This window comes from Lygodium microphyllum, chromosome 21, assembly GCF_053477565.2.
Source record: "Lygodium microphyllum isolate KBCC chromosome 21, Lygodium_microphyllum_v1.1.10, whole genome shotgun sequence".
NCBI lineage: Eukaryota > Viridiplantae > Streptophyta > Polypodiopsida > Schizaeales > Lygodiaceae > Lygodium > Lygodium microphyllum.
In genome coordinates this window covers 14,216,205-14,243,330 of record NC_141155.1, presented here as the reverse complement: position 1 = coordinate 14,243,330, position 27,126 = coordinate 14,216,205, and the positions used below count along the sequence as shown (strand labels likewise).

The 27,126-nt window shown below is 44.0% G+C and overlaps 1 protein-coding gene across 3 annotated transcripts in view; it reads right to left on the bottom strand.

Moving 5' to 3' along the window:
- LOC148017761 (ARM repeat superfamily protein) overlaps nucleotides 1–27,126 on the bottom strand; it is a 132,115-nt gene that overhangs the window by 36,930 nt on the left and 68,059 nt on the right. For 2 of the 3 annotated variants that reach the window (XM_087661916.1, XM_087661915.1), the window contains 12 exons: nucleotides 19,658–19,836; nucleotides 19,356–19,578; nucleotides 16,340–16,407; nucleotides 16,181–16,250; nucleotides 15,572–15,910; nucleotides 15,119–15,198; nucleotides 14,969–15,020; nucleotides 14,698–14,851; nucleotides 14,504–14,591; nucleotides 14,292–14,394; nucleotides 14,109–14,196; nucleotides 13,906–14,000 (listed from right to left, as the gene is read on the bottom strand). In XM_087661916.1, the coding sequence (XP_087518042.1) occupies nucleotides 13,906–14,000; nucleotides 14,109–14,196; nucleotides 14,292–14,394; nucleotides 14,504–14,591; nucleotides 14,698–14,851; nucleotides 14,969–15,020; nucleotides 15,119–15,198; nucleotides 15,572–15,910; nucleotides 16,181–16,250; nucleotides 16,340–16,407; nucleotides 19,356–19,578; nucleotides 19,658–19,836 (1,539 nt within the window). Of the gene's footprint in view, nucleotides 1–13,905; nucleotides 14,001–14,108; nucleotides 14,197–14,291; nucleotides 14,395–14,503; nucleotides 14,592–14,697; nucleotides 14,852–14,968; nucleotides 15,021–15,118; nucleotides 15,199–15,571; nucleotides 15,911–16,180; nucleotides 16,251–16,339; nucleotides 16,472–19,355; nucleotides 19,579–19,657; nucleotides 19,837–27,126 lie in introns of those variants that run through there. The other variant, XM_087661917.1, reaches the window with a different exon arrangement.

Genomic DNA, 27,126 nt, shown 5'->3' with positions numbered 1-27,126 from the left:
CAACCAGCAATAAATGACCACGTAGAAGCACAGATTTCAAATCTGTAAATAAATTTTCAGAAGCACCAAACCATGTGCTACGGCATTCCACAACTGATTACAGCTGTTCCAAGGGCATATGCATCACATTACATGAGAAATCCCAAATTTTTAGCTGCAATTTCTGTTGTACATGTACCCACAGGCATAAAATTTGGCACGCACGGTCAAAAGCCCCAAAATTTTTGTACTCAAAGCATGAACCACACATCTACATTTTCTCTATCATGCATAGAACAGGCCAATTTTGCCAAAATAGAGCAATTTCAGCAAAAACCCCAAATTTTACCAGGTGTTGATGTCCAAATTGCGTGGAATTGAACCTGCATGTACATAAAATCACCAAATGCTGCATAGATTTTGCCCAAACTGCAAAAGCCCCAAATTGCACAAAGTCCAATGTGCATCAATGTCGAGAAATTGGGTAAATTTCAGCCCAATTTTTGCATGTACATTAACCCCCAAATGTCGAGGACAAAATGTCACAAATTCCTGCAATTTCTGAGACAGATATCACTGTTGCATCTTGCTCGCACCAATTCTACAAATCCCCAAATTCTCCAAGTCCTACGTGCGCTAATTTCAGCGAAATTGAAGAATTTCACTAAAAATATGAAAGACCCCGAAATTCCCAGGCAAATGTGCACCGGCTTTGCAATTTCTTAGTCAGATTGTCCAATTCTCCGTTGAAATCCCCAAATTCGGGAAAAGCCCCGAATTTCTGGGCCTAAACCTGCACAGATTTCCACACTATGCTTGCGCGCGCGAACACCTAGAGGAGAGGAGGTAAATTCAAAGGAGATTTTGAAGAAAATATTTTTCTTTTTTTTTTTTGAAAGATGTGATGGGGTCCGTTGACCCCGTTCGACCATGCCGCTGGACCTGTCCCGCTGACTGCTACCCCGTCACGCGCCAACTATTGCCCCCATCACACGCTAGACCCGCGTGGACTGGTCGGCAATTGCTGCCCCGACACTGCCCAATCAGCTGCCCTGTCGCCTGGTCTCCAACATCCAGGACCACCTTTTGCAGCTCACGACCTGTCGTCTGTCTATAGAGATGACGTTTTTGTCTTGCGCCTGCACCCTGAAACTGTCGCCTGACAAAGACATGACCTATGGACCTGCACGAACTCCGAGAAGTGTAAACGCCTTAACCGCAGCTCTGATACCACTTTGTAGTGACAGGTTAGGCACGAATATCAAGACAGTAGGAGTTCCTTAGGCGCGAGGAGACAGAGAGAGTGGGAGAGAGCAAAGCAGAGAGTGTGCACAATTTTGGATACAATGATGAGTGTACCTTTAGGTTTTTAGAGATATATATATATATCTGTGTATGTGTGTGTGTGTGTGTGTGTGTGTGTGTGTAAGTTCAAGTGCTAAGGGTTTGTTCACACCTGAGCACATTTAAAGGCACGGCCTTTATTCCCAATATCCTGTACGCCTCCCGCCATGTCTTGATGGTATGAGCCGCGGGCCAGCCTCCCAACCAGCCCACTGGATGTGGGGGCGCTCACCAATCAGTGCCCCTTCCCAATCCCTGACCTAGGGGTTCCAAATCACCGATTGACGGTCTATCTCCTCCTGGTAGCCTCGAGGGCTCTGGATTAGGGCCTTATGGAGGCCCTGCCACACGTGGAGCAAGCTGCGTAGGAAAGGTGATCTCAAGGGGGTGATCTGGGCTAACATGAAGATCCACCTCATGGACGGCCTCCACTCCCCGCCAAGCCTTGGTCTACAATCTTGAAGACCCTCTTGCAATAGTACCTTCTAGGTCTGCCCTCCCGGTGTGAGGCCACGGACAACTAGCTTGCCCAAGAGGGCTATACTCTGATACTCTGGGTATATGATCCCAAGCTCTCCCTTTGACCGATATCGTATGATGGTCGCCCATGCCACCTTGGCCTTGGAATCCTTGAAGCTGTCTGACCCAGAGCAAAGGAAGTTCCGCACTAGGTGGCGAAGTTACACTACGCAAGATAAGGAGAAGCACCAACACGAGGCGATGTACCACGTCGTGGCTAGGAGGACCTGCTTAACCACCAAGGCTCGGCCAGCTAGTGAGAGGCCGTGCTCCAGTAGGTCAACTTCCTCCGAAATGAATCGAGGACAAGAAGAAACTGCTAGGTGGGAGTGATGTCAAGTCCAACCTGGAACCCTAGATACCGGATGGTCTGCCCTCTACTCACCTATCTAAATCCCAAGTGGACGCCCCACTCCATGCTAGAGTTCAGGTCTGTGAGGAAACCAACAGACTTTCGCCATTCCTGCTGCAAAACAAAATACCTGAAGAGCCAGTCTCACTCTCTCCAGCATCAGCTCATTGTCCTCTATATAGAGTGTTGTATCATTTGCATAGTTTAACAACTTAGTCTCCTCTCTCACTGGAAGTCGGAGGCCCCGTAATCTGCTCACACGTGACCTGAGGAAGTTGGACATCGCCTCTGCAAAGAGTAGGAACAAGTACGGGGCTCGAGACCACCTATGAGAACCCTGCTAGGGGCCAAACTGTAAACAACAGAGACCCTACGAATCCAAGCCTGGGGGAAACCCAACCTCACCATGGTGCCCCCTAGGAAATCCCAATCCACCATGTCATAAGCTTTCTCAAAATCCAATAATACGGCCAGTATCTTCCCACTGTGTTGAGCCCACTCTGTCGCCTCAAAGAAGGTCAATACATTGTCCAGGATGCTCCTATCCTGGACAAATCCTGCCTGTGTGTCATGGATGATGTCTGGAAGCACGGGGCGTAATCGCCTACCAATCATCTTTGCCAATGCCTTATAGGCCACTGACAATAAGGTAATCGGTCTCCACTGGGAAAGCTCCAACCGGTCTCGCCCTTTGGGGAGAAGACTAATAAGGCTTGGCCAAAGACTCCCTGGCATCTGGTCCTGAACTGGAATCTCTTGGAAGTCCATCCATAGGGGGTAGTTCACCACTTCCCAATAGGTAGTGAAGAAGACCTTAGAGAGGCCATCCTCTCCGGAGCATTTCTGCCCGTTGTCCTGTGTATGGAAAGCCTCCTCTAGTTCCTTCTCTGTGAAGGGGGCTGGGAGGAAGCGTCCCATCTCCTCTGAGACGAGGGACGCGATGTGATCCCAAACTTGCTGTCTACATCGCTATTCTCTAGCTGAGGCTGTCTCCTGCTGGAAGAAGTGACTGTAGTAGTCGGTGGCAATCTCCATCACCTCATCTGGGCTAGAACGAGTCCTCCCATACTGATCTCGAAGGCTACGTATCTACTCTCTTGAGGTGCGAGGCTGGTGTACCTGGAAAAACTCCCTACACAACATGTCTCCCTTCCGCACCCAGAAAGTTGTTGAGGTGCGGAAAGAGAACTTCGAGCGCATGTCCTCTAGGCCAGCAATGGCTGCTCGCCCACACACCTCTGCGTGGAGGGTGGGATCCCCTGGTGCCTCATGTAATAATCTATACGTGGCTGCAAGGTCCCGCCGAAGTCCTCTCTCCTCCTCCCACCTCTATTGTCTGGCTTGTATGGCTGTCTCTTGGTAGATTCTGCTCGACTCGGCTAGCACCTCAGCAACCTCCTCTGCAATCCAGTCCCTCCTGCCCCACTCCCTGGTCCACATCTGCTCTATATGTCTCGTCACCTCCTCCCTCCTATAGATCGAGTCAGGGATTCAACAGGATCGTGTGTCTAGGGCAGATACTCAAGGATCTAGTGTCAAGAGAACCGGGCAATGATCGGACAACGTGGTGCATGCCAACTGCCCAATCTGGCCTCCATGAGAGCCTCCCCACTCTCCCATATAAAACTTGTCCAACTGCTCCAACAGGACTCCACCTAGCCGCCTGTATCCCCAAGAGAAGTCCAACGACCTCTCCCTCCTATGGAAGGCAATGTCTCTCGAAGCATCGCGTGCTCCTATTGCCAGTAGAAAGACCTCCCATGCCTCTTGCTCCTCCCCAAACATGCCCTGGTAGTTTCTACCTCTGCCTTACTAGTCCTCCAAAGCCTCCAGGTTGTTGAAGTCTCCTACCACAATCCAGGAGTCCACCTTTGGGAGTCCATCCGCGATCTCCACCCAGAACCTGCTACATGCCCTAACCTCCGTAGGGGCATAGACATTGAGGACTCCAAGGCATGAGTCCCTAATATCCAATCTGATCCATAGAACCCTCCCTGCCACTAGCGTCCCATGGTCTCATACACAGGCGGTGAGACTCGGGCCAATAGAGATGCATATGCCTCCACTCCTACGGTGGGCACCTATGGAGTGCTCCCAGTAGGTATGTGAGCTGCCGAGGAGTATCTTCTCTACCCGCTGGGCTTGGGTGGGAGTGAGCTCGTGCTCCTGTAGAAGTAAGATGTCAATCCGTTCGACAAGGGTAAGCTACAACTCCTGCCAAACAATCAACTTCCTAGAACCACGTGCCCCACTATAGTGGAGACTATTCACATTCCAGGATGCAAGGTGTAAGCTCGTGGGGAAACCTGCAACTGACCGAACAGGCATCTGTTCGGTGTGGAGGCTGCTGATGAGGAGGAAAAACTATGGGGCATGCAAGTGCGCTTTGCCGCAAGTCTAGACGGCGAACTCTAGTCTCCCATGGTGGCCCTCGACCGGACCATAGAGGTGATAGATGCTCCAAGTGGTACTATCAATGCATCTATCAACCATGCTGAGAGTCGTGACTCTGTACACTGGTAGAAACGAATCGCCTGTGCCAGGGATTACTCGATCACATCCCTCGGAGCTCTCCACTATGGGGGGGATTGAAAGATAATGCTCAAGTGTGGAACCTCGGCACCAGCCCACTAGTTAATGTCCATCATGCAACCACACCACTGCTGTGCAAACAGTGCTAGTCCTTCTTCTCCCATCCACTAGGAGATGAGGTCCGCCACCTGACTCTTCAACTCCTCTGTCTATGTCGTCGTTCAATCCCCTGAGTGAGAGGACTGAAGGAAAAAAGTGTAGTTTGGTCCATCCAATGGTACTAGTAGATGGACCTTGCCCCTCCTTGACTTACGAACCACGAAGATCCCCACCTCTAGAGGTAGTGGGAACTCTCCACACTCCGCAACTCTCAGGTAGGACCATAGGCCACTACAGAAGAACTCCTGTGGCAACAATTGTGCCTGTCTCAGGAAGGTGTGACGAGCGGCAAGGACAGATGAACTGATGGCTGTTTGGGAGGGGGAAAACTGTTGGTACGAGGAGGATGTAGGCGTGTGGCTCATCACCTCCTGTGGGAGGAGGGGGGGTGGGTCTGGAGGGATCACCTGAAACGGGTGCAAATCACAGGGGGTGCTCGACAAGGGGGGGGTGGGGGGTGGGGTGCACCTCGTAGATGGGGGGGTGGGTGTGGAATCTCAAGTGGGATAGTCTGTGGAGCATGTGGTGGCTGTGGGAGACTGCGGTCCTGCCGGGTAGGGCAGGCAAGGGGAGCTACGAAGTGCTCTGCCGAGGGGGCGTCGCTCGCCCTCCTGCTCCCTGCTGCGCCGAGGCTGCATTTGAGAAGCTGGTTGCGGCTCCCCCTACCGTCTCCTTCTTTGTCGTCTATGGACCCGTGTGAAGCTGTCAACGTCCACCTACGGACTGTCGACAAAGCCGCCTTGGCTCCGAAATGTGTACAATCTGCTATCTAATGCCCAAAGTTGTGGCAACGCAGGCATTGCCCTAGTTGCCCAGTCACAATGACCTGTTGCCTAAAGGACCTCCTGCCTCAATCTCCAAGAACTTTGGTATACTCTTTGTGTCTTTCACGGCCACTCGTATCTTTGGGACTCCCGTAGCTGTCACTACATCCGCAAAGGAGGCAAGGAGAACTGTGCCGAAGAGCTGTCCAAAGTCCTCCACTAATTGGCGGTACTCTACCGCCAATCCGGGAAAAAGTAAGGTGACTAGGTGTCTAAGAAATCTTTTGTGGAGCGCAAATGACTCCACAGTGAAGCCACTATACCAGGGAATCATGTAAATGACCCCCTTCGTGGAGGCATAGGGCGAACTCTCCACTAACGCATGAGCTGCATCCGCAGAGGTGAGTCAAACCATGAAGATCCCTCAACCCATGAGAACTGCCTCCACGATCTACGCTATGCCAATGCGCAGCGTGGACTGGAGGCAATCCTGCAGCTGGGCCCTCCACGGGGAGTGTCCAATGACTTGGCCAAAGAACTGACCAAAGATCATTGTTTCTTTCAACTCCAGCTTTGTGGCACGGACGGCTAAGAGTTGTTCCTCAAAGAGGATGATGCGCAAGGTGTTTGACTAGGGAACACTCCTAGAATGTGCCGGCGTCTAACCAGAGGTTTCCATTGCGCGTCCCTGCAGGGAACCTACCTATCACGCTGCTATGCTACCGGGGGAGAGTTGCTGCAGGGGGAAGGAAGCAACTACAAGTGTGTGTGTGTGTGTGTGTGGGGGGGGGGGGGGGGGGGAGGAGAGGAATTTTTGTTTTCAAAACAGTGGTGTGACCTCAAGGCGGGGAAGCGCGCACGGTGACCGAGGGGGATGACAAGAGGGCGTAGGGTGGGGGGAGGAGGACTGGTGCAAGCGGGGGAGGGGAGGACTGGCACAGTCAACAGTTCAGTTGAGACGAGTGGGCAACGTCGCGTCACAATGGCGGGAGTTTCAATCGCACATTCACAAGGACAAATGCTGATCAAATTTCAACATTCAAGAAAAAATTGCAACAAACTTTTGAAATGTCAGATTTAGGGTCTTTGCACTACTATTTGGGCATTCAATTCATTCATGATGCTAGACGTATTGAATTCTCACAGTCCAGATATATTGGTAGACTCCTTAAGAGATTTGGCTTATAGGATTGCAAGCCAGTTATTTGGGCATTCAGTTCATTCATGATGCTAGAGGCATTGGATTGTCATAGTTCAAATATATTGGTAGACTCCTTGAGAGATTTGGCTTACAGGATTGCAAGCCAATTAGCACACCGATGGAGACTGGACTCAAGCTATCCTTGCATAATAAGAGTGATTTGTTGGACAACCATACATATGCTCCAGCAATTGAATGTCTCATTTATTTATGCAACAAAAGGCCAGATATTGAGTTTGTATTTTCAGCCCTGAGTAGATATATGCACAGCCTACGCATGTCACATTGGCAAGCTGTGAAGCATGTTTTTTGTTACTGGTAAGGTACTAGGACTCTTGGATTGTTTTATGCCAAGAGGGAATCACTGCAACTACAGGCTTACAATGATTCAAATTGAGCTGGTGATTTCGATTCACGTCACTCTACGAGTGGAAACTGTTTCTTTCTTGGCTCATCTTGCATCTCTTGGCTTAGCAAGAAACAATCCACTATTGCCACATTGTCTTGTGAAGCTGAATACAAGGCAACTTTCACTACCATAGCTGAATGTGTATGGTTGAGACATTTGTTGGCTGATCTTGATGTATCTATCACAAAGTCTACACCTTTCATTAATGACAATCAAAGTGCCATTACAGTGGCACGGAACACACTGTTTCTTGCATGCACGAAATACATAGAGATCCACTATCACTTTGTCAAAGAGAGGCTACACACAAGAGATATCATATTTCTTGGTTGAACTCGGCAAAGATAAAGGATTTTTATACCAAGGGCTAAAGTAGTTTGGAAATAAGAATACATGCAAAAAAGCTAGAAAAGGGCATGCTACAGGAACATGGTTAATTCTGTTCAGTTAAGGAGTCACTAAGCATATTATATGAAAGTTATCTTTGTTGATTGAGATGAGTCAAATTTTTTACAAATCAAAGTCTCCTTAGCCAATCGACAACCTACACTTATCTTTACATTCATGTGTTCGTTGATAGAACAAATAAATGTATGCTATTTTGTTTTCCATCAATTGAGATTGCTTGTTTGCTGAATAAAAGCACCCATCGTATAAAAAATATTGCCTATTCCTTCGCCCTTGTCTACTATCCTACCACCAGTAATGTGGCAGACATCTTCACCAAAGCTCTTCCTCGTGACAAATTTGAAGCATTTCGCAATGCTTTAAATTTGATCTCCTTTGGTGGATGATTCTTGTATGCTGATCACTTTTCACTCCAAAAAAGGGTGTGTTGGGTTTGACTCACGCCTACACTCACAAAGTGTTGGTGATCCGCAGTAGAACACTAGGCCGATTTTTACTCTCCTTGTCGGAGGTTTTTCTCCTAGTTATATTATCTTCTATTTTATATGCTTATGTCACACAATTCGGGTACTTATCGTGTTTTACACCTTTCAAGGTGAATGCATTTTAACAACCCTAAGGTTTAAGAGTTGTACTTTGTACTATCATTACACTCTTTGGTAATTGCATTGGGAGTCATGTTGTGTCTACACTCTCTCACTCTTTACTATCAACTCTGTACTCTCAGCTGAGCTTCGATCCTCCTTACAAATTTATCATAATTCATGATCCCATACAATGCAAATGGAGATTCAACATAGCATCAATATATACATGCTTCATGGTCCATTATCCATGAAAATATGAGCTTTAATTATAGAAGAAGCATCAATATATACATGCATCATAGACAACAAAAACTCAAGAAAATTTCTTGCAATCAATATCAACATCCCCGTCAGTATTTCACATGAATACATGACAAATGTGGATTACAAAAGTTCAAACACATTTTTCAAGGTAGGGTCTTTTGGAAAGTTAAAACAGGTGTTTCATAGGTTTCTAAAATGCCCAAGTATGAAACAAGTGGGTGTCTGGGCAACTATGCTTGTAGGGATCACTCACTGAGACTCAACTCTTCTTTGTCTCATACTACTTCACAAGGTACATCTCAATTGGATCACTCAACTAATAAAGTTGATCACCTCTCAGTTGAGGAAAGACAATCCACTCAGGACACAACCAAAAGTGCAAACTCTTCACAATCAAGCCTAGTGTGGCAAGTTCGTACAATTCGTTTTTGTGTGAGTCTACTTTTGTCTATGTTGCTCCTTCAATTATGTAGGAACCAGCTATAAGTCACCATGGAGATCCACATGGATACTAATATGGCTTTGAAGAAAACTCTACATTCACAAATGTTCTGAGCAAATTTCAGCTGCATAAGGACAGTATTGTTAGTTAATTGGCCGTCACCCCTAAAATTCCCTTTCCACCCAACCAAAAAAAAAAAACTTCAATGCGGTTCCATCCGCCTTTGTAGTGCTTGGTAGACCACTAGGCAACCAACGGGCACCCTTTGTCCCATGCCTTGTCCTCTCTGGGGTGACTACTTGGACTCCCTAGGTAAGATAACCATGACCTCTATAGTCTTGGTAGGCCACTAGACAGCCGACGTGCACCCTTTGTCTAATGCCTTGGCTGCTTTGGGGTGGGACACCTTGGGGTAAACATTGCCAGCGTTTCCTTTTCAGCTCAGTTTTGGGCTTGAGAGGGGGTGTTGAGTATCCGGAACAACATCCCAAGTAGGAAAATACTTTTTGTGACCATGACTCAATAATTCAAGTGCAGACTTGCAATCTACAAAACTCTTTATTTACTGTTTTTACTGTCCAACATATCCAGAACAACATCCCAAATAGGAAAACACTTTATGTGACCATAACTCAATAATTTAAGTGCAGAATTGCAATCCGGATCTGTTTTTACTGTCCAGCATATCCAGAACAACATCCCAAATAGGAAAACACTTTCTTGAGCATAACTCAATAATTCAAGTGTGGAATTGCAATGTGTAGAATTCTGTATTTACTGTTTTTAACCTGTTTCTTGACCTGTTCTCAGCCTTATTCCATTCCAGATCTGTTCCATACCAGTTGGACTACAAACCCCTAGACCCTGGCATCATTCCAGTAGTAAAACAGTCCCACAAACAGCACTAAATGAAAGCTGAAAATCCCTGTTCTGGTGTGGTGTGGTCATCATTTTCTTTAGTTCCTACATTTGGAGAAGCAATCAGCTGCTCCTGAACCTAGACAGTGAGGCTCTTGCCTCAACAAAAATGCAAACAAAAACACAAAACTGTACATTCGATGGAATCAGCCCATCATGCAAAGCATTTCCTCTGAGAATAAAGAGAGAAATGATCAGAGGGAGCAAGCTCTACCTCCGTACATGAGTCAGAGACGAAGAAGTACTCTCCATAGCTGATGTACTTGCAACAATCTACCCTCAACCCCTCAAAACTTCACCCTCAGATCTACCCCTCCTACCTATTACGTTTTTTTTTTAACGCTCTCTCTCTCTTTTGGGAATTTGTGCCCAAATTGTGACACATGGCAATGTAACAATTTTGCCCGTTTAAACCTTCCGGTCTAAAATTCTCCATGATCGGTCCAAAATTTGACCTCGGCACAGACAAAAGAATTAATTCTCGTGCATAAACGAAGATAATGGTGCGAACAGATTCTGAGGTCCAAAAATAGTAACTCCCTAAATTTTAGGGATGGTGACCCCTGCATTCCTCAAGTTTGTTCTAAGCAACTTTTATCATTGCAACCACATCAAAAAGTGTAATGTGGCTCAATTACGGTGACTTTTATTCCGTGAGCATTCTCACATGTGCATCTTCTATCTTGGCCAAGCTCATAGTCTTGCACCATCTCCAATGGCTAAGCGCACACTCCCAAACCACTGGCATTCTATTCTTCAGTGCCCATTCAATATGGAACCGGTCCCAAGGCTCAGACAAACCATTAGTCCAATTTGTCCCAATGGCTGCCTCTTCTAGCCATGCAAAGATCCCAGCTTAATCCAAGAGATTTCTGGGGGTAAAAAACAACAGCAACTAAAGAAAAGAAAAATAAAATATTTATATAAGTAAATAAGGAAAGCAACTACAAAAAGTATCACTACCTAGTGACAGCTTTGGTTTCCAAGCTGCTGCCCTTTCATTTCCAGCATCAGCCTGATTTGCATTTGCATCTACAGCACGTTATTTTTGTGTTTTCAGCACTTCTCTTTATCAGCCTCCTACTCCAACTAGTGGTTACTGCACTTGACATCTGTCTCCAGTGGACCAAACACATCAAGAACTCCCTCAAAACACTCCCACAAAAGCCAACGGCTGTTGCATGGCTCTCCCCTTGAGCATTGTGTATGTTCTCTCAATTATTTACAGCATTGATTTATTCACTTCACAGCTCTCTTTCTTCTCTATTCATGTTGGTATTTTTGCATTTTGCATTTTAGGGTTTGCATTTATTGTATTACTAAGTTATTTTGTTCCAACCATGTTCGTACACTCTGTGTTTTCTCTGTGCAAGCCTTAGTATATCTTCACAAGCGGCCCTAGTATTTTCTTCCACAAGAACTAAGAACTGAAACTCCCCCAACTCTATCACCCACTTTATCAATCTTCTAGACAAGTTGGTGTTGTTTATCAATTTTTTGAGCTCACAATCAAGTTGGTGCAATTTCGAAGTTGTTTGAGCCTCTTAGTCCTAAGAGGAAGCACTTTTAGATACAAAAGGGGATCTAGGGATGTTGATTGAGAGGTTTCTTTGAGGGTTGAGACACTTAATAGGTGAGATGATTGGCATTGAGCCTTGCCTATGGCAAATGGACCAATACTAACCACAACCATGTTTAAAGAGCTAGTGCAAGTACCAATGGCACTGTGAGACTCAATGAGCTAGAGCCAATGTAAATATCAATTAAAGAGTTTATGGCCATTTCAGTGACACTACGAGACAAGCTTCACTAAGACCAAAGAGCAAGAGTTAGACAGCTAGTTTTTCATAGATGCCTCTCTTCTTTTGCTGAGGTTTCAGCTTGGTGTTGGACATTGTTAGCCAATGTATGCTAGTCTATCAGGAAATTTCTCTTGGTGCATCATATATTGATATGGAGATATGGTTCTTACTAGAAATACATCTTTGGTGGCTTTGTTTACAATACTACAAGTAGAGGAACTTCAAATATATGGGCCAAATTGAAGGACGCCTACTCCAAGGTTGTCAGGTACGAAAGGTACAATATAGTACAATATGATAAAATACGGTACTAATTGGTACCTTATGATTTTATAAGATACGGTACGATATTAGTAATTTAATTTTTTCAAAAACAAAAACTTGGTTATTTTGGATTACAGATAATAGAACACATGTTTAGAGCTAAAATAGCAATGTCAATTGAGTTAAAAGGATAAATACATGAGGGTAACAAGGTAAAACCTCATGCACAACATGCTACTAGAAGACAAATGGGAGTGTATATGTAATACATCATATGACAAAGCAAAGTGTAGGGTGGATGGATAAAGAGGCTCTTCATTATTTTGTGTGTGTGTGTGTGTGTGTGTGTGTGAGAGAGAGAGAAAGAGAGAGGCTTGGCCGCGGGGGGGTGGGAGGGGGGGATGCTCTTGGAATTGCATACTCATCTTGGAAGTTGGGAGAGAGAGAGAGAGTGAGAGAGACTTGAAATTATGATAATAAACATAAGGCTTAGGAGTTAAAAGATATTGTGTGGTCTAGTCTTCATAGACCAAAAATAGCCCGTTTTTTGGTTCAAATTGGTACAAATATGTACAGTACGGTACGAACTAGTCCATACGTAGTACGAATGCAACTGTGGCCTACTCTACATGCTAAACGAACTACATTCTAGCTTGAGCAGCTTTATGTTTAGCACTTGAACAGCTTGTTCTAGCTTTATGTTTAGTGCTTGAGGTATTTCTCTTCAGTTTGAGCTCAGGTTCCAATTGGTGCACTTGTCAAGAGTTATTTAAGCCTTAGTCATAAGGAGGCAATTTCAGGTAAAAAGGGGGTTCCACTGATGCTGATTGAGAGAGGTTCTCGATGATTGCTCCTATGTTGACACTTATCAGGTGAGATGATCAGTATTGAGCTTGCCTATGGTGGATGGATCATTTGCTAGCCATGACCATGTTTAAAGAGATAGTGCAAGTATCAATGCTGCTGTGACAGCCAGTGAGCTTCACTAGGGCCAAAGAGCCAGAGCTAGAGAGAGGATGCCAACATCAGGAAAAAGTTTATGCCAGCCCCAGTGCCACTATCAGAGCTAGATAGCTTCACTAGGGCCAAACTGCCAGAGTTAGAAAGTTAGTACCAGACATTTTCACAATCCAAAGTGGACATAATTGGATCATCATTCCATGAGCTAAAGTGTTGCTTAAACCTTAATCAACCCTCAATTCCAACTGCCTGCTGTCCATTACACACCCTGCTCTCCATGTCTTTTTAGTGTCAACCAATCACTAAAACTTATACATGAAAAAGACGGTATCACAAAAACCTCACCTGCCTCTTAGGGAGTTGCCACTCCACCGAAAGAAACAGTCATGACAATTATCCTACTAAACAGTATGCCTCACAACCACTGATAGCCATGTCATGTTAGTTTGCATGAGTATACCTTGTCCTTGAGTTCAAAAGTTTCAACTCCCTTGACACATACAAAAAAGAAACTATTGTCAAGAAAAGTTACTCAGAAGGATGAAGCTATTTTTATGGAAGGAGCTCAGGGCCAAAGTCAGAATTAGTAGCATTGTGATGCATTACATGGAAAAGAAGTGGAAAACGAAACAGATCCACAACTTGCATCGAGATACATCATGTGGAGCATGCGTGCTCTTAAAAGCAAAGCAAAAACTGTAGAATATGAAGTCCAATATCCTCCTAAGGGCAAAACAGCATTCATGTTTAGGGCATATAATGTTCAACTGAGGGGCATTATTTGGCCACTACTTCAAAGGACGGCCTGTGATGCAAGCAATGATGCAAGAGATAGAATCCTCAACTTTGAGATGATAAGTCCATATTTACTTGAGATCCTACATGTGTTAACTTTTCATAATGAGTGTTTAAATGAGCTTAACAACCGAACAATGGCAATATCAATTCAGATGGGAGAAAAGCACAGCGTGGCTTGCCAACTACCTAAGTGTGTTACCAACCTGTAAGGCCTCCACACGGACGGTTGATGGTTTACTCGACTGTGTGCAGTCCAATAGATCTTCAAGCAAAGTACTTTTCCTCATCATACCTGGGACTGGAATTTCAAGGGACAGAAACCAAAAAATCATTAAAGGGTTTTATACATTGAACCTACGATAAAAACCCTTCCTTGCAAAACATGAAAATGCCAAATCATACTCACCTGAAACATTATCTGAAAGCATCTCTGCAACCTTCTGAGAGGTAGGAACTGTATTGAGTGCACAGCCTAGGCAATTGAGAGCCATGCACTTACAAGACACTATGTTAATGGGAAAACATTTAAGAGCATTGAAGCACTGACCAAAGAAAAATGGAAAGAAAGGCATGAAAAATCGACACTCACTGCTGAATTTGTTTGATCAGAGGAAAAAGAGCTTAAGTATTTCAGCCTCTTTTGAATGGCAATGATAGTATTAGGGAGGAGCTCAGATGGAAGTCGTGAGAACCTATTTCAGAAAAAACCTCCAAACTGAAATGTCCTGATCTGTAGCCTTAATTCACATTATGAAATGGAGATTCTTTCAAAGCAGGAATCTGGAAGACAAGGGCACATACGGAGCTGCTGCTAGAAACAAGGACAATGCTTTTAGTGTAGCAACAAGAAGCCCCATGTTGGTCTCATTCAGGACCATATGTGTAAGGCCTGGCTTTCAAATAATAAGCATAGCATCACAATCATCATCCAGGAAATAGCAACACTTTAGAAACATCATTTTATCCTTTCATATAGCATTCATCATTGTGCTAACCTCTTTGAAGCTGCACCAGAACCTGGCCCAATGAGCTCGATAGAGTTGTGAAAGAGCCAAGTTTTCCAGGATCCTTATACTCTGCTATCTGCATAAAAGCTCGAGAAGGTCCCTCTAACATGACGGATATTGTTGAAGCTGCAGCCATGCGCACCTTACAAAGCCATAACATATCACTAATGCAACACCAACACCAAAGCAGGAAGGCATGCTCGCATAAAAAAAGAAGTCTGCAAAAAAATCGTGACAGTATTCCATTTCTAGAACATACCTTTAACACAGGATCAGCAAGAAGTACACTTAGCAAAGAATTGTGAGACCGCCTGAAACATGCATTGTGTTTCATAAGTGCTGTCACTTTGTCTTTGGAGCAAGTTATAGTTTCACAATTGCAGAATAACTTGGCAAGAAAGCCTTATACCTGTATCTAAAAACATCATGACCTGGAAATAAGAGCATCCAATGTGCATGAAGCGTTTTCGGGTCTGCACGGGCAAGAGCCTGTATGGCACATCAGCAAACTGGCAACTTATGTGAAGCCACTTTGGACAACCTAAGAAGTTATGATGGACCCTCAACTGAATGAACAACCCATTACAAAACAATAGCTGAAAACATATCCATGAAAGATTGCATAGAGAATTTGGTAGCCTTAATCAATGAGTGCATATTGAATCACTTAACTGGACTCCAAAATCTTCCACCACTGTTCCAGATCTTTTGTATTGAACAAGTGCATATGTTTTAACAATTCATTTTTGGAAACTGTTTCTGACTCACAACATATGTTAACTAGAAAGTGAATAACTACCACACTGCCAAAGTATATAATTTACCGTAACAAAGACAATGCAGATGTTGGTTAAGCCATTACTTGAAGACTCAAAACGGCTAATGCTCTAGCCTTTGAACTCTTGAACCTATCACCATCTCCGATAGACCCGTCACTGTCACTATGCTCTGAATCTGACAGTAAAACTTGTGTGCTTGCATGGGATTTGGTGTTCTGTGAACTTTCAGAGCCCTTTCGGCCACTTCCAGAAGCAGTCCTTTCAGATGATCTGCGCAGGTGTGGTGGCTTGTACACGGACTTGGAAGGAACTTCCTTTTGATTTGGTAAGACTGATCTTTCCTCAAATTTTGATGTTGAATTGAGAGTAGCATTCAGACCGTAGGTGAAAAAAATGCATAAACATGGGACTAATCCTGCAACCTGAAAAATGTTTTGTTCACCAAACTTTGGTTACATTATGTGAATAGGATAACTGTTATTAATTAGAAGGACAGCATTGCTGAAACTTTAATCCAACCAGAGCAACTAGTTAGTGCAAGAATGCTCTCTGTAAACCAAAAGTTATGCATCCAGACACAATGCAAACTTTACCATAGATATTCATGTTGATCCTCATCCATGTGGTCACTGAACTAAAATAAGAGACCTCAAGGTAGACTAAGCAAGATCCAACAGAAAGTGAACACATACATGATCTGTTATGGAACCTTTCATGTCTGAAAGAATCAGCTGCACACAACGCAAAACTGCAGTATAGAACCTGAAAAAATGCAATCCAAAAGAACCAAAATAAAGATGCTTATTGTTCAATGCAAAAGAGAATAGACCATCTAGAAAATGTCACATTACCGAGATGATTTTGTATCCTCAACAAGTTGGCCATCACTTGTCATAGACTCCAAAAAGGTTCTCAAGCTCTACAACTCAAATCCGAAACAGCACAAATTCAAAATTTATCAAGAACCAAACAATTGCTAAGATCTGCCAAGTCAAACAAAGCACACAAGAGAGAGAAATGAGTATGACATGCAAATGTTTAATACATACCAAAATGATCAGTACAATTGATCCATGCTATGTCTGATCATGGATAAACAATGAAAAATAAGATGTTTTTAAAAAGCAATGACATGAGTACAAGATCTCCTATCTCCCCTAACATCCTACAAGATTCATCATAGGTTATCCTAGAGGGATCTCAGCTCCTCTGATATTGTTGCCAACATCATCCTTCATGGTGGACTGCTGCTGCTGCATTTTTGGATCAATCTCAAGTATGCCACGCACTCTGAGTTGTTCTCAAAGTCACAAGCTCACCTCTGCCCTAGGCCTTGAGGTATAGAGGTTCAAGGATTCTTGTATCATTCATCAATCTCTATCGTGGTAACTGCGAAACATGTTTCGCTAGCACTGAAACATGAAACGCCCTAAGTGAGACAGCTGACTGAAACATGACTTTTAAATGGAAAAAAAAAAAAAATTCTTCTTTTTTTGAGGTTTTTGGACACTATACATAGAGGATACACATGATTTCTTGATATGAAAGGATTTGCATGGTATAAATGTGCGAGTTGTAACTCGTCCAAAACCATCTCATATGTATTATTTGACCATTTCACTTAGCGTTTCGCTTGGGACTTGCCCGAAGGTGCAATGTTTCAGGGTGAAACATAACGTTTCAGGGGTGAAACGCAATGTTTCAAGGGTGAGACGTTTCAAGAGTGAAACATTTCGTAGTTACCTTGATCTCTATACACTCTCATCTTCATTGAGCTTTCATCAAATTGTGTTTATCATCCTGTGTCATACATTCATGTTTCTCTTTGTTTGCTCTAGCATATCATTAGATGGAATCAGAGTTAGTGCTCTTGATTCAGGATCAATGACCCATAATCCTCTTCTCTTAGAAAGCATACTTTTAAATCTCCTTCTACACACTAGCGACAGAATGTGTATACAGACAGCTCATGACTTGGAGTGCGCAGATGATACAGCCTTGTATATAGAGGATGATGTGGTGATGCTCAAGAGGATCAGGCAGACTCTGGACAATAACAAGCAGATTTTGAGCAAGTAAAATTGAAGACCTCAATTAATGGAAAATAACCATGCATTTTGGCCTACTTTAACTGCACATAAGAAGCTCCAAAAGAATTATTTATTAAAGAAGGCATTTTATTTTTCAGTCGCACAAAAGCCAAACATCTCCTATCAAAAGAACATGTTGTGGACATCCTCACTTCATTCTTGATCATTATCATTCTCACCCAGCCATCAGCCATAGTTCCTCATCACCCATGCTGCCACAACTACCTCCAAAGGCTACCACTCTGTCACCAGAGGCTACCACCATCATTCACGAGCTGCTGCCATGTTCAAACAGCTGCCGCCCTGCCAAGAAAGGCTGTCACCTTCTGCCATCAGCTGCCACCGTGGCCTGAAAGTGCTGTCGCCAAGCCAGATCTCCTGTTGCTATCAGCCACATCATCATCTCCTGTTGGAACTGCTATGTTTTGATGCCCCCTGGTCAGGAGGACTCTCATCATCAGTTTCCTTCACCATCAGATTGGGCTGCATTTCAGCCTGCATACCTGAGCTTATGCTGACCGCGGACAGTGCGGATGATCTCTATCCAAATCCTCAAAATGGTCTCTGCTGTGGGATACATCCTGGAGATCTATGGCATGACTGCAGCTCACTGTCCAAATGTAACAAGGGGTTCTTTACTTAGCAGGTTTTGAAGTGGGTGATAATCTGTGGGAGTATTCTATAGCTATAGCATGCTTTGAGAAGGCAAAGAGATGGCTTTAACTACAGGCACATATATTTGGGTTATATCGATATGTATATGCTTGTCACCTTTCCTCGTACTTCTCCAATATTCAAAAAAGGCAAGGCACATCCTGTGAATGCGTTAAACAGCTTAGTGAGACATTGTATAAGCTATATTTTGAAACGGTTTAAGGAAGACCACAGAAGTGCTAGTCTTTTTTAGGAAGAGTTGCTCACAACATAGGGCACCTTTGTAATCAGTCAATTCCATGAGTACAATTTGTAGTTTAGTGTTTGTGCCACTGTCAGTTCAAATAATGGTTGACGAAAAACATAATCTGCCATAACAGTTTTTCCTTGTATAATATGAAAGATGACTCCAATTTTCAGGTATACATGGGAAGCATGCACACTAGGATGCATTAAAACCATGCAGCTTATGATGGCATTTTGCAATGCTCCTTACAGATAAAGAGTGTAACCTTTCTAAGAGCAAAACCAATTATCTTCTTGAGATTTTTAAGGATTAGTGTAGACTCCATTCACTCTTGCACTTAGCAGAGTGTTCATAATGTTTTGTGTACAAATTCAGGAAGGCAAGGTTGCCTCATCAAAGCACATTTGTACTCCCACAAGAAATTAGCACATAGAGTTCAAGTCCAGACTCCAACCAACATCCCACATCATCAAGCATCTTAAGCACAGGTAGGTGTCAGTTCTCTAAGCTACCATAAATTAGATTAGCCCATGTCCTAGAAAGCACAAAATCCAGCATCTTGACCACAGAGAAACGTGAGTTTTCTGGAATCTCACGAGGCAATTAACCCTCGGCCTTAAACCATAAAATCAAATATCTGAAACAGAATTTTAAAAAGTTCACTCAACATTAGCATCCTGAGAAAGGTATCTCAAAGGATGCACTCGAGGTACAAAAGATAATTCACAAGGGGAATTCCAGGTGTACATAATGAGAAATTAGAATGCACAAAGAGACCATGGCTAACAATATTTGGTTCGAGAACAAAAAGGTTATATGAATGCAAAGAGGTAAAAAGAAGCTGGGCAATCAATAAAAACAGTAGATTTAACACACCTGAACCAACTCTGTCCAATTGCTGCTGGAGACAGAGCGTTCTGATCGAGCAAGGAGATTCCCAAGCAGAACAAACACAAGCCTTTCAGAGTCCAGGTCTCTTTCCAATCCTGCTACATGTGGAGGGATATATCTTGGGCACTTGAGTAAATTTAGGATGAGAATGGCAACACTTTCCACATCATTGGGCATTAGGCGATCTCCATGGTCATGGACAAATTGGCTGCACAGGCTTTACCATGATTAGGAAACAAAATGTAAACAAAAATTACGTGATAAAGTTTTACATATTAGAGTCTTACCCCAACACTTCCAAGGACTCCGTGATAAACTTGTGTCTTTTTGACAAGACATCCTTTGACAAGTCAGCATTTGAAATGGCATCTAAAGATAAATATATTATACTTGCAAGAAAATGTACAACTGATGAAAAATAAGCCGACATTGCAGCCAAGCTCACATACGAATTGACCTCTACTATCTGCACCAACAAAACAAGAAGGCAATTAAGCAGATCCCAAAATACTAAACCAACCAACAAACTAGTCTGTTCTACTTATTCAAGCAGAATATAGATACTCTCCTATAGAATGACGATATCACACACATTGAAAAGTCCCCATTCTTCCGATGGAGAGTCTTGTGCTGAGAGTGACATTCCACCAATGTTTGCGCAATGCCCAGACAAAATAAGTTCTAGGAAAAGGAATAAAGCAACATATGCCAGTTCAACTGGCTGTGCAGATGATTGCTGATCTGCTGGTTAATAAAAGTGTAACATCTAATCCTTTTAGAATAGAGATTATTTGTAACCTACACTAATGGTCAGGTTCTATACCTATGAACGGACCACATATTTGGATGGAAAGTACCCCTGCTCTCTAATTATTTTCCCTTGCATTTCTGCATCCCTTTAATGTCCAACCAAAAACCTCACCGTAACTAATGCAGGTGAATTTTTACAGACTAATCAGTTATCTGGGAACAGGATAAGTGCACTGTACAGATTCTCCTTCTCAGACTTAGCCAGATTTACTTACTAACATGATCTGATTTTAGTTAGCTTTTATTCCATTTTACATTGTCCTTCATGAGAAGACATCATTTCAGTTATACTGCATACTCAGGTCTCATAGGTCACTTTGGCCTTCTGCAAATGACTACCACATCTCCCTCTCCTCCCCTTCGACCCTTGACGGCTCCTTCTTCTACCTCGTCAACAAGTATTTTTTACCCTTCTCCATCTCCTCAGGTTTCTTTTTTTTTTGGGGGGGGGGGGGGGGGGGGGGGGTTTCAGCCATCAAAGGGGGAGTCATCTTCATCAGATGCAAGGGATTTACCTTCCTTTAGTGAGAGGGGATCCCTTCCACACACAAGTGCAATGCAAGTACCAGAGGCTAAACAATCTCCTTCACAACAGGATGGCCCTATCACCAGTCCCGAGTGGTATCAATGGCTCATGCAAGAGTTAGTTGGTTTATAGTGTGAACACAACTACATTAATAAGCTATGTCACCACTTCTAGAGTTAGTTCTAGAGTTAAATGAACTCTGGTTGAGTTAGGGATAGGACTAACTAACTTAAGACCTATTGTACTTTCACTCTATCATCCAAGCACTTGCATCTTTTGAGTGTGGAACTGCTGCCCACTCTTGCTCATTGTCCTGTGTTCACACGCACTCTCTCTCTTCCTCCATTTCCCACATTTCGTATCAAAACAACTTCAACGCGCACATTCTGAACAGCCACCGCTAGCTGGTGCCGCTCCACCAAGGTCCTACTGCAGCCATTCAACATTCAGTTGAGGAAGAGAAGTTGCTATTTTGGAGGAGGTGCTTTGCTAATATTCTCAGCCCTGCCCGCCATTTTCTACAAATCTGAAAGAAAACACAGAAACTCTATTTTTCCAAATTTGGGAGTTTTTGAAAATTTCTGCAATTTCTCATATGTCTTGCTCGTCTCAATTTTTCACACTCCGTGCCAAGAAATTTGGGGATTATTGATTGACTTTCCCAATTTCCAAAAGTTCTCGAAATTTCTTCAAAGAAGGTTGAGGCTTTTGCCCCATTCGAATTCGCCTGCGTGAATCTCCACCAAAATTGCCAACATTGCATAATTTCTTCAACATTGATGTGAGAAAGTTGGGGCTTTTCAATTTTTTGGCTCCAACATGCATCAAGATGCGGATTCCAACTGCTGGTTACTGTTGGCATGAGGCCCGAGGTGACGTTTCTGTGGAAATTCAGATTGTAAGGTATAAATTTCTTCAATTTTATTGAAATTTTGCAAATAAATTTGGAGCTTTTACCCTGCATGCTACCAAGGCAAGAAGTGAGTGGGTACAGCAGCATTTAACTGCTGCAACAATCACATGGAGCAGTAAATTTTGGAAAAATCCATAAATTTTGGTGAGAATTGGCATTAAATTGCTGGGATTTGTAATTTTCTATGCACGCATTAGGAGGCAAGTATATTACAACAATACACAGTAGTGAAATGTTGTTATTCTTGTGTGGCTGTGCTGATTCAGGTGAAATTGTGCACACTTTGGCATTTGTGTAATCCGGAGGGTTTTTTGGTACTTTGAGGAGTACACACACTATAATTCAGTATCGAAGTATTTAGCTCTAGATTTTTACTCAATCCTAACAACATGGCACATCAAGGAAACAATGATCAGAGCAGTATCCTTGGTGTTCTCACTCAGAAGGGCAAGCATGATGGTTCCAACTACCCGTTGTGGAGTTTTATGGTCCGCAACCTTCTTGTTTGGGAAGGACTTGTGGGACTATGTTACAGTTGACTTGCAGCAACCAAGAGGTCTTGTACCTCAAACACTTAGTGTCACGCTCAAGGACAGGTTGCTGCTACTTCTCCTCCTCCTCCCCTTCCTGTGGAGCATCAGAGAAAATGGGATTTGAAGGATGCTTAGGCACTTTCCTAGATAGCATTGTTAGTAAAAAAAATACTATCATTTCGCAAATTCGGTCTTGCAAGACCTCAAAATCAGCATGGGACATACTTGAGTGTATGTTTGCTACCTACAATGAGGCCAGGATCTTGTATCTTCGCAGAGAGTTGGCAAATGTAAACATGGATGAGGATGATAGCATGACCATGACCTTACTCATATACAAGATTTGCATGAGCATCTGCTCAATGTTGCTAAGATTATTCAGAATGGTGAATTGGTGAACATCACACTAAACTCTCTTTCAAAGTCATATCTTGGTTTTTACCTCTTTGATGCTGTCATTGAGGGAGGGGCAGCAACCCCTTACTTTTGTGGAGTTGGAAGACCTCTTGTTCCAAGAGAAGTAGACTTCGAAGAATGTTTCATTGAGTTAAGGTGATGTGGCTATGTTTTCCAAGTTTCAAGGCAAGGGTAAAGATAAGCAAAATGCACAAAATCAGCAAAACGGTGATGTTGTACAGCCATCAAACAAGGCTATCCAATGTTGAGCTGAAACATGCATTATTTCCTGATGCCTCTTAAATAGCCCCAAAAAACACTAAAAAATGCTCTTTTAGAGTAAAAACCCTGAAACGGGGAGCGGTACGAGAGAGTTCAATGGAAACCCTAAAACGGGGAGCGGTTCGAGAGAGTTCAGTGGAAACCCTAAATTTTGGGGTGCCCTTCCACATCTATAAATAGGCAGCCTGCCCCCATTCAGATTCATTCCGTCTGTGCAGGTTTCTCACTCCAAGTGCAGATTTCAGCAATCAACCTCCTCCCACATGGCTGTCCAATCCTCAAGACTGCTGCCACTCCATCCCTGTTTGCTCTTGCTGCTAGCACCTTCATCCATGCTAACGTCAGCTGCTAGCGACATCATCATCAGCTGCGATCTGATCATCCAGTCATTGCCAGCCACATTAGACACTGTTTTAGCTTGCTGTTTACAGCATACTGCGCACAGTTTCCAACCTCCGATCGGTGGTACACTGCTACATTTACCAGTTTCGAGCCTCCAGACTACTGTGTTTTGGTGACCAGCCTGCTACCATTCACTATTCAGCACTCCTACACTCCGACTGGTGATCATAGACTTGGGATCCATCTCCGGTGGACGTCACACTCCGACATTGCTCTGCCCTTGAGCACATTGTACACTCTTACATTCATTTACAACATTCATTCACTTCAGAGTTGTGTTCTCTCTCTCCCGTCTTCTATTTGTGTTTGAGTTTCTGTGTTTGAGTTTTTGAGTTTTGCATTTAGGGTTTGAGTTTTGAGTTTTGTGTTTAGAGTTTGAGTTTTGCCCTCTGTGTCTATGTCCGTCTCTTTGTGTTTCTGTCATGGTCGTACACTCTGTGTGTCCTCAGTGCAAAACCTAGCAATTTTCTTCACATGGTATCAGAGCCAGTGCTCTTGTAAAGAGTATCCTGTGGATATTATGGAGAGCTAGTCTTTGTGCAAGGCACACAATACGACTCTTAACTGAATCACAATGTCCCAAACGCCTTCTTCTCTAGTTCTTGTGATTTCACTAACATGACAAAGGAGGACTTTGAGGAGTACTATCGCAACAAGTACGGTGATGTTTACACCCCTCCTACCAATTTTGCTACCACATTCGAACCGGTTGGTGAGGCTAGCTGCAATCATGAAGGACATACAGCATTCGGAACGTCTAGCGACCCATCTTCATCATCTCAGCCAGGTTTGTACAATTCTTTTGTGTTGCATGAATCAAAACCCTCGCCTGTTTCTTCTTTTGAGGTACAAGATCTGGATGACTTTGCGTATGTGAACTTCAATAGAGGATGCTCACGAAGCAGACGGAATTCAAGTGCATCTACAGCTTTTGTTTCATTCGAGCATATCACACACACTTCTCACTTCCCTCCAATCCCACCCTCTTCTATATCACACCTCTCATCACCTTTCCAAAACCTTGGATTACACTCCACATCTGCATCACACACCCTAGGGGTTGGATCTTCCATCTCCACTCCTGGAACCTTTTCCTTCTCCACCCCTTTCTCTACCTTTTTGCACCATGGTACTTTGTTGGGGGGAATGCCACCCTTTAACACAGTGTCTCTCATCTTTCAGCAAAAGAGCACACCCATAACTCCTGGGTCGACCGTGATGGGCATCCCCCTCACTATCCCCAACTTCACATCTCACATGACCACTCATACGCAGGGGTTTCCATCGTCAGCTAATGGTGCGTCTTCACACTCTCCTTCGGTTACACCTAGGCAAGGATTTCCCTCTTCTGCTTCTCGTGTTCCTGTCCCACCTCCTTGGGTTTCTCATGTGGCTACCATGCCCATGCCTAGTCAACCCATCCCTACCTAGGGATCCACCTTGCACACTACCCGCATGCCTGGTGGACACGCAGGGGCCCATTCCCAAGTGTACTCCACTCCCCCATTCTACCCCCACTACACTTTTTCACACTATCCATCTCCAAACACTACCACTCCTGTTGCAAAGGCCAAGAATGCCTTCACGGCTAAGACACGTTTTAACGGGTCAAATTTCACCACTTGGTCTAATTGCATGCAACAAGTGCTTGAGTCTCACGGTCTTTGGGACCTCGTCATTGGTCTAGAGCCTATGCCGGACCCTCGACTAGCTCACCCTGATTACATCCGTCGATGGAGAGCCCACAATGCCATAGCCAATGTTGAGCTGATGCAGGGATTGCTTCCTGAGTTTCAATCTTAGTTGCAGCACTTCCCGCTCGCGTCAAAGCATTGGAGTCACCTTCTCGACCGCTATGCAGCTCGTGATCGTCCTCGGCGCATCAATCTTAACTTTGAGCTTCAAGAGTTCTCTATTAAGAAAGGGGATGATCTGAAAGTCAAGTTGGCAGAATATAAACGGTTACATGCCGAGTTCGCCACTACTGGCTCTCCAAAGTCAGATGACGATCAAGTTACATTCTTCTTGAATAAGTTGCCCTAAAAGTACTTCAATTTCATTCAACACATCATCTCCCAACCTCGATTGCCAACCTTCTACGAGTTTGAGTGTCAGTTCTTGCATTACGCAATGTTGAATAATCAAGTCCACAAGAAATCCTCATCACATCCTTATTTAGAGCAAAGGGGGTTGGTTGCCTCTTCTTCGGAAGGGAAAACCACTAGTGGCAAGAACTTGCCAGATGTGAAGGCAAGCCAATCAAAGGGCGACTCCTCTTCCTCAAATGGAACTAAAGAATCTAGGCCTATCTGGCTACAACTTCTCAAGAAAAACCGGTTTTACACACACTGCCAAAGAGCAAGCCATGTTGACGAGGAGTGTCACTCCAAAGCCCAAGGTCTTCCACCTAAAAGCCCTCTGCAAACCACTGTGACTGCAGAGACCAGTGGGGCTACGCCTTCCGCTCCTGCGTCATCTGCTCCTTCAGCACCCGTTGTTGCTGCTGGACATGTGGCTCGAATACAGCCTCAGCAACTCATCTCTTTCAATACCCCCCCTAAGGGACTGGCTGATTGGTCTGCAGATTCCGATCCTATTGGACTTCATGCATCTATCTCACCTTGCTCCCCACCTCGTCAGGCGCTCCCTTAGCAGAGCCCTACTCCTGGACGTACGCGATGGTGGCCACCTTCTTAGTCTAGCATGTCTCTAGGTCCTTTCGGATACCCTAGGTCAGTCTAGCATTCCTTTTTCGCACTCTTAGAGTCGGGTCCATAGGATTTATTGTCCTTAGCTTTTCCATTCTTTTGACTTCTGTCGCATTTACTCACAGACATACATATCATTGCATTTATTTTGAGTTAGATTTTCTTCATGTTATGTTTTGCTTTGGAGCATCTCACCACTAACCTCTATGTTTCCAAATTCTCATCTCTTTTGCAGGGTTTTGTCTTTCAGTGTAGGGCTAACTTGCAAATTACTTTGGTCCTACTTGGGCTACAGACATGGGGATGCGCACCGTTCCTTTCATGGTTTCATCATCCTAGGAGTGCTTGCTTTTCTTTCAGCATGGCGGTTTTCCCTCCCGAGGCGGATCATGCAGCATCTCTCTCGATGCTATAATAGCGGTGACTTCTACCTTGCTCTTCTAGCGGGGTGCTTCATCCACTTCATCTTCTTTCATTCCTTATGGTTCTTAGCTCCATATGAAGACCGCCATCAAGCTCCTCATCCTTCTTTGGCATCTACATCCAAGTTGAGAGGAGATTCCTGCCCTTCTTGGTATTCTACAAGCTTCAACACGTTGCCTTCGACATCGGCTTTTCCCCCCTCTTGTACCTTACCCTTTGCATTGCACAATTTCATCATCTTGTACTAGGGAGCTTGGGCAAGTGAACAATTTCCCCATGAGGAACATTGTCCAAGTGGCACCTGCTGCATGAGCATTCTTCAGTATGTAGCATACTTTGCATCTCATTGTGCAAAGCACCACTTGAGCAGATCCTAAGCTATTTCCTTTGACGGCTGTTGTTACTACACCAACATCCTCCATCACATGGATACCTCATCACCTATTTTTCCTCGTCATCGACACCCTAAGTGGATGGGTTAGCTTATTTTGTTTTGTGATGTGTTGGGTATACCCTCCCTACTCCCGTCTTCTAGGTCACTATCACTCAATCGATCACATCCCACAAAATTTACCTCGCTTATTAAAAAAAAAAAAAAAGTTCAATGTAGTTCCATCCGCCTTTGTAGGGCTTGGTAGGCCACTGGGCAACCGACATGCACCCTTTGTCCGATGCCCTGTCCTCTCTGGGGTAACTACTTGGATTCCCTTGGTAAGATAACCATCGCCTCTATAGTCTTGGTAGGCCACTGGGCAGCCGATGT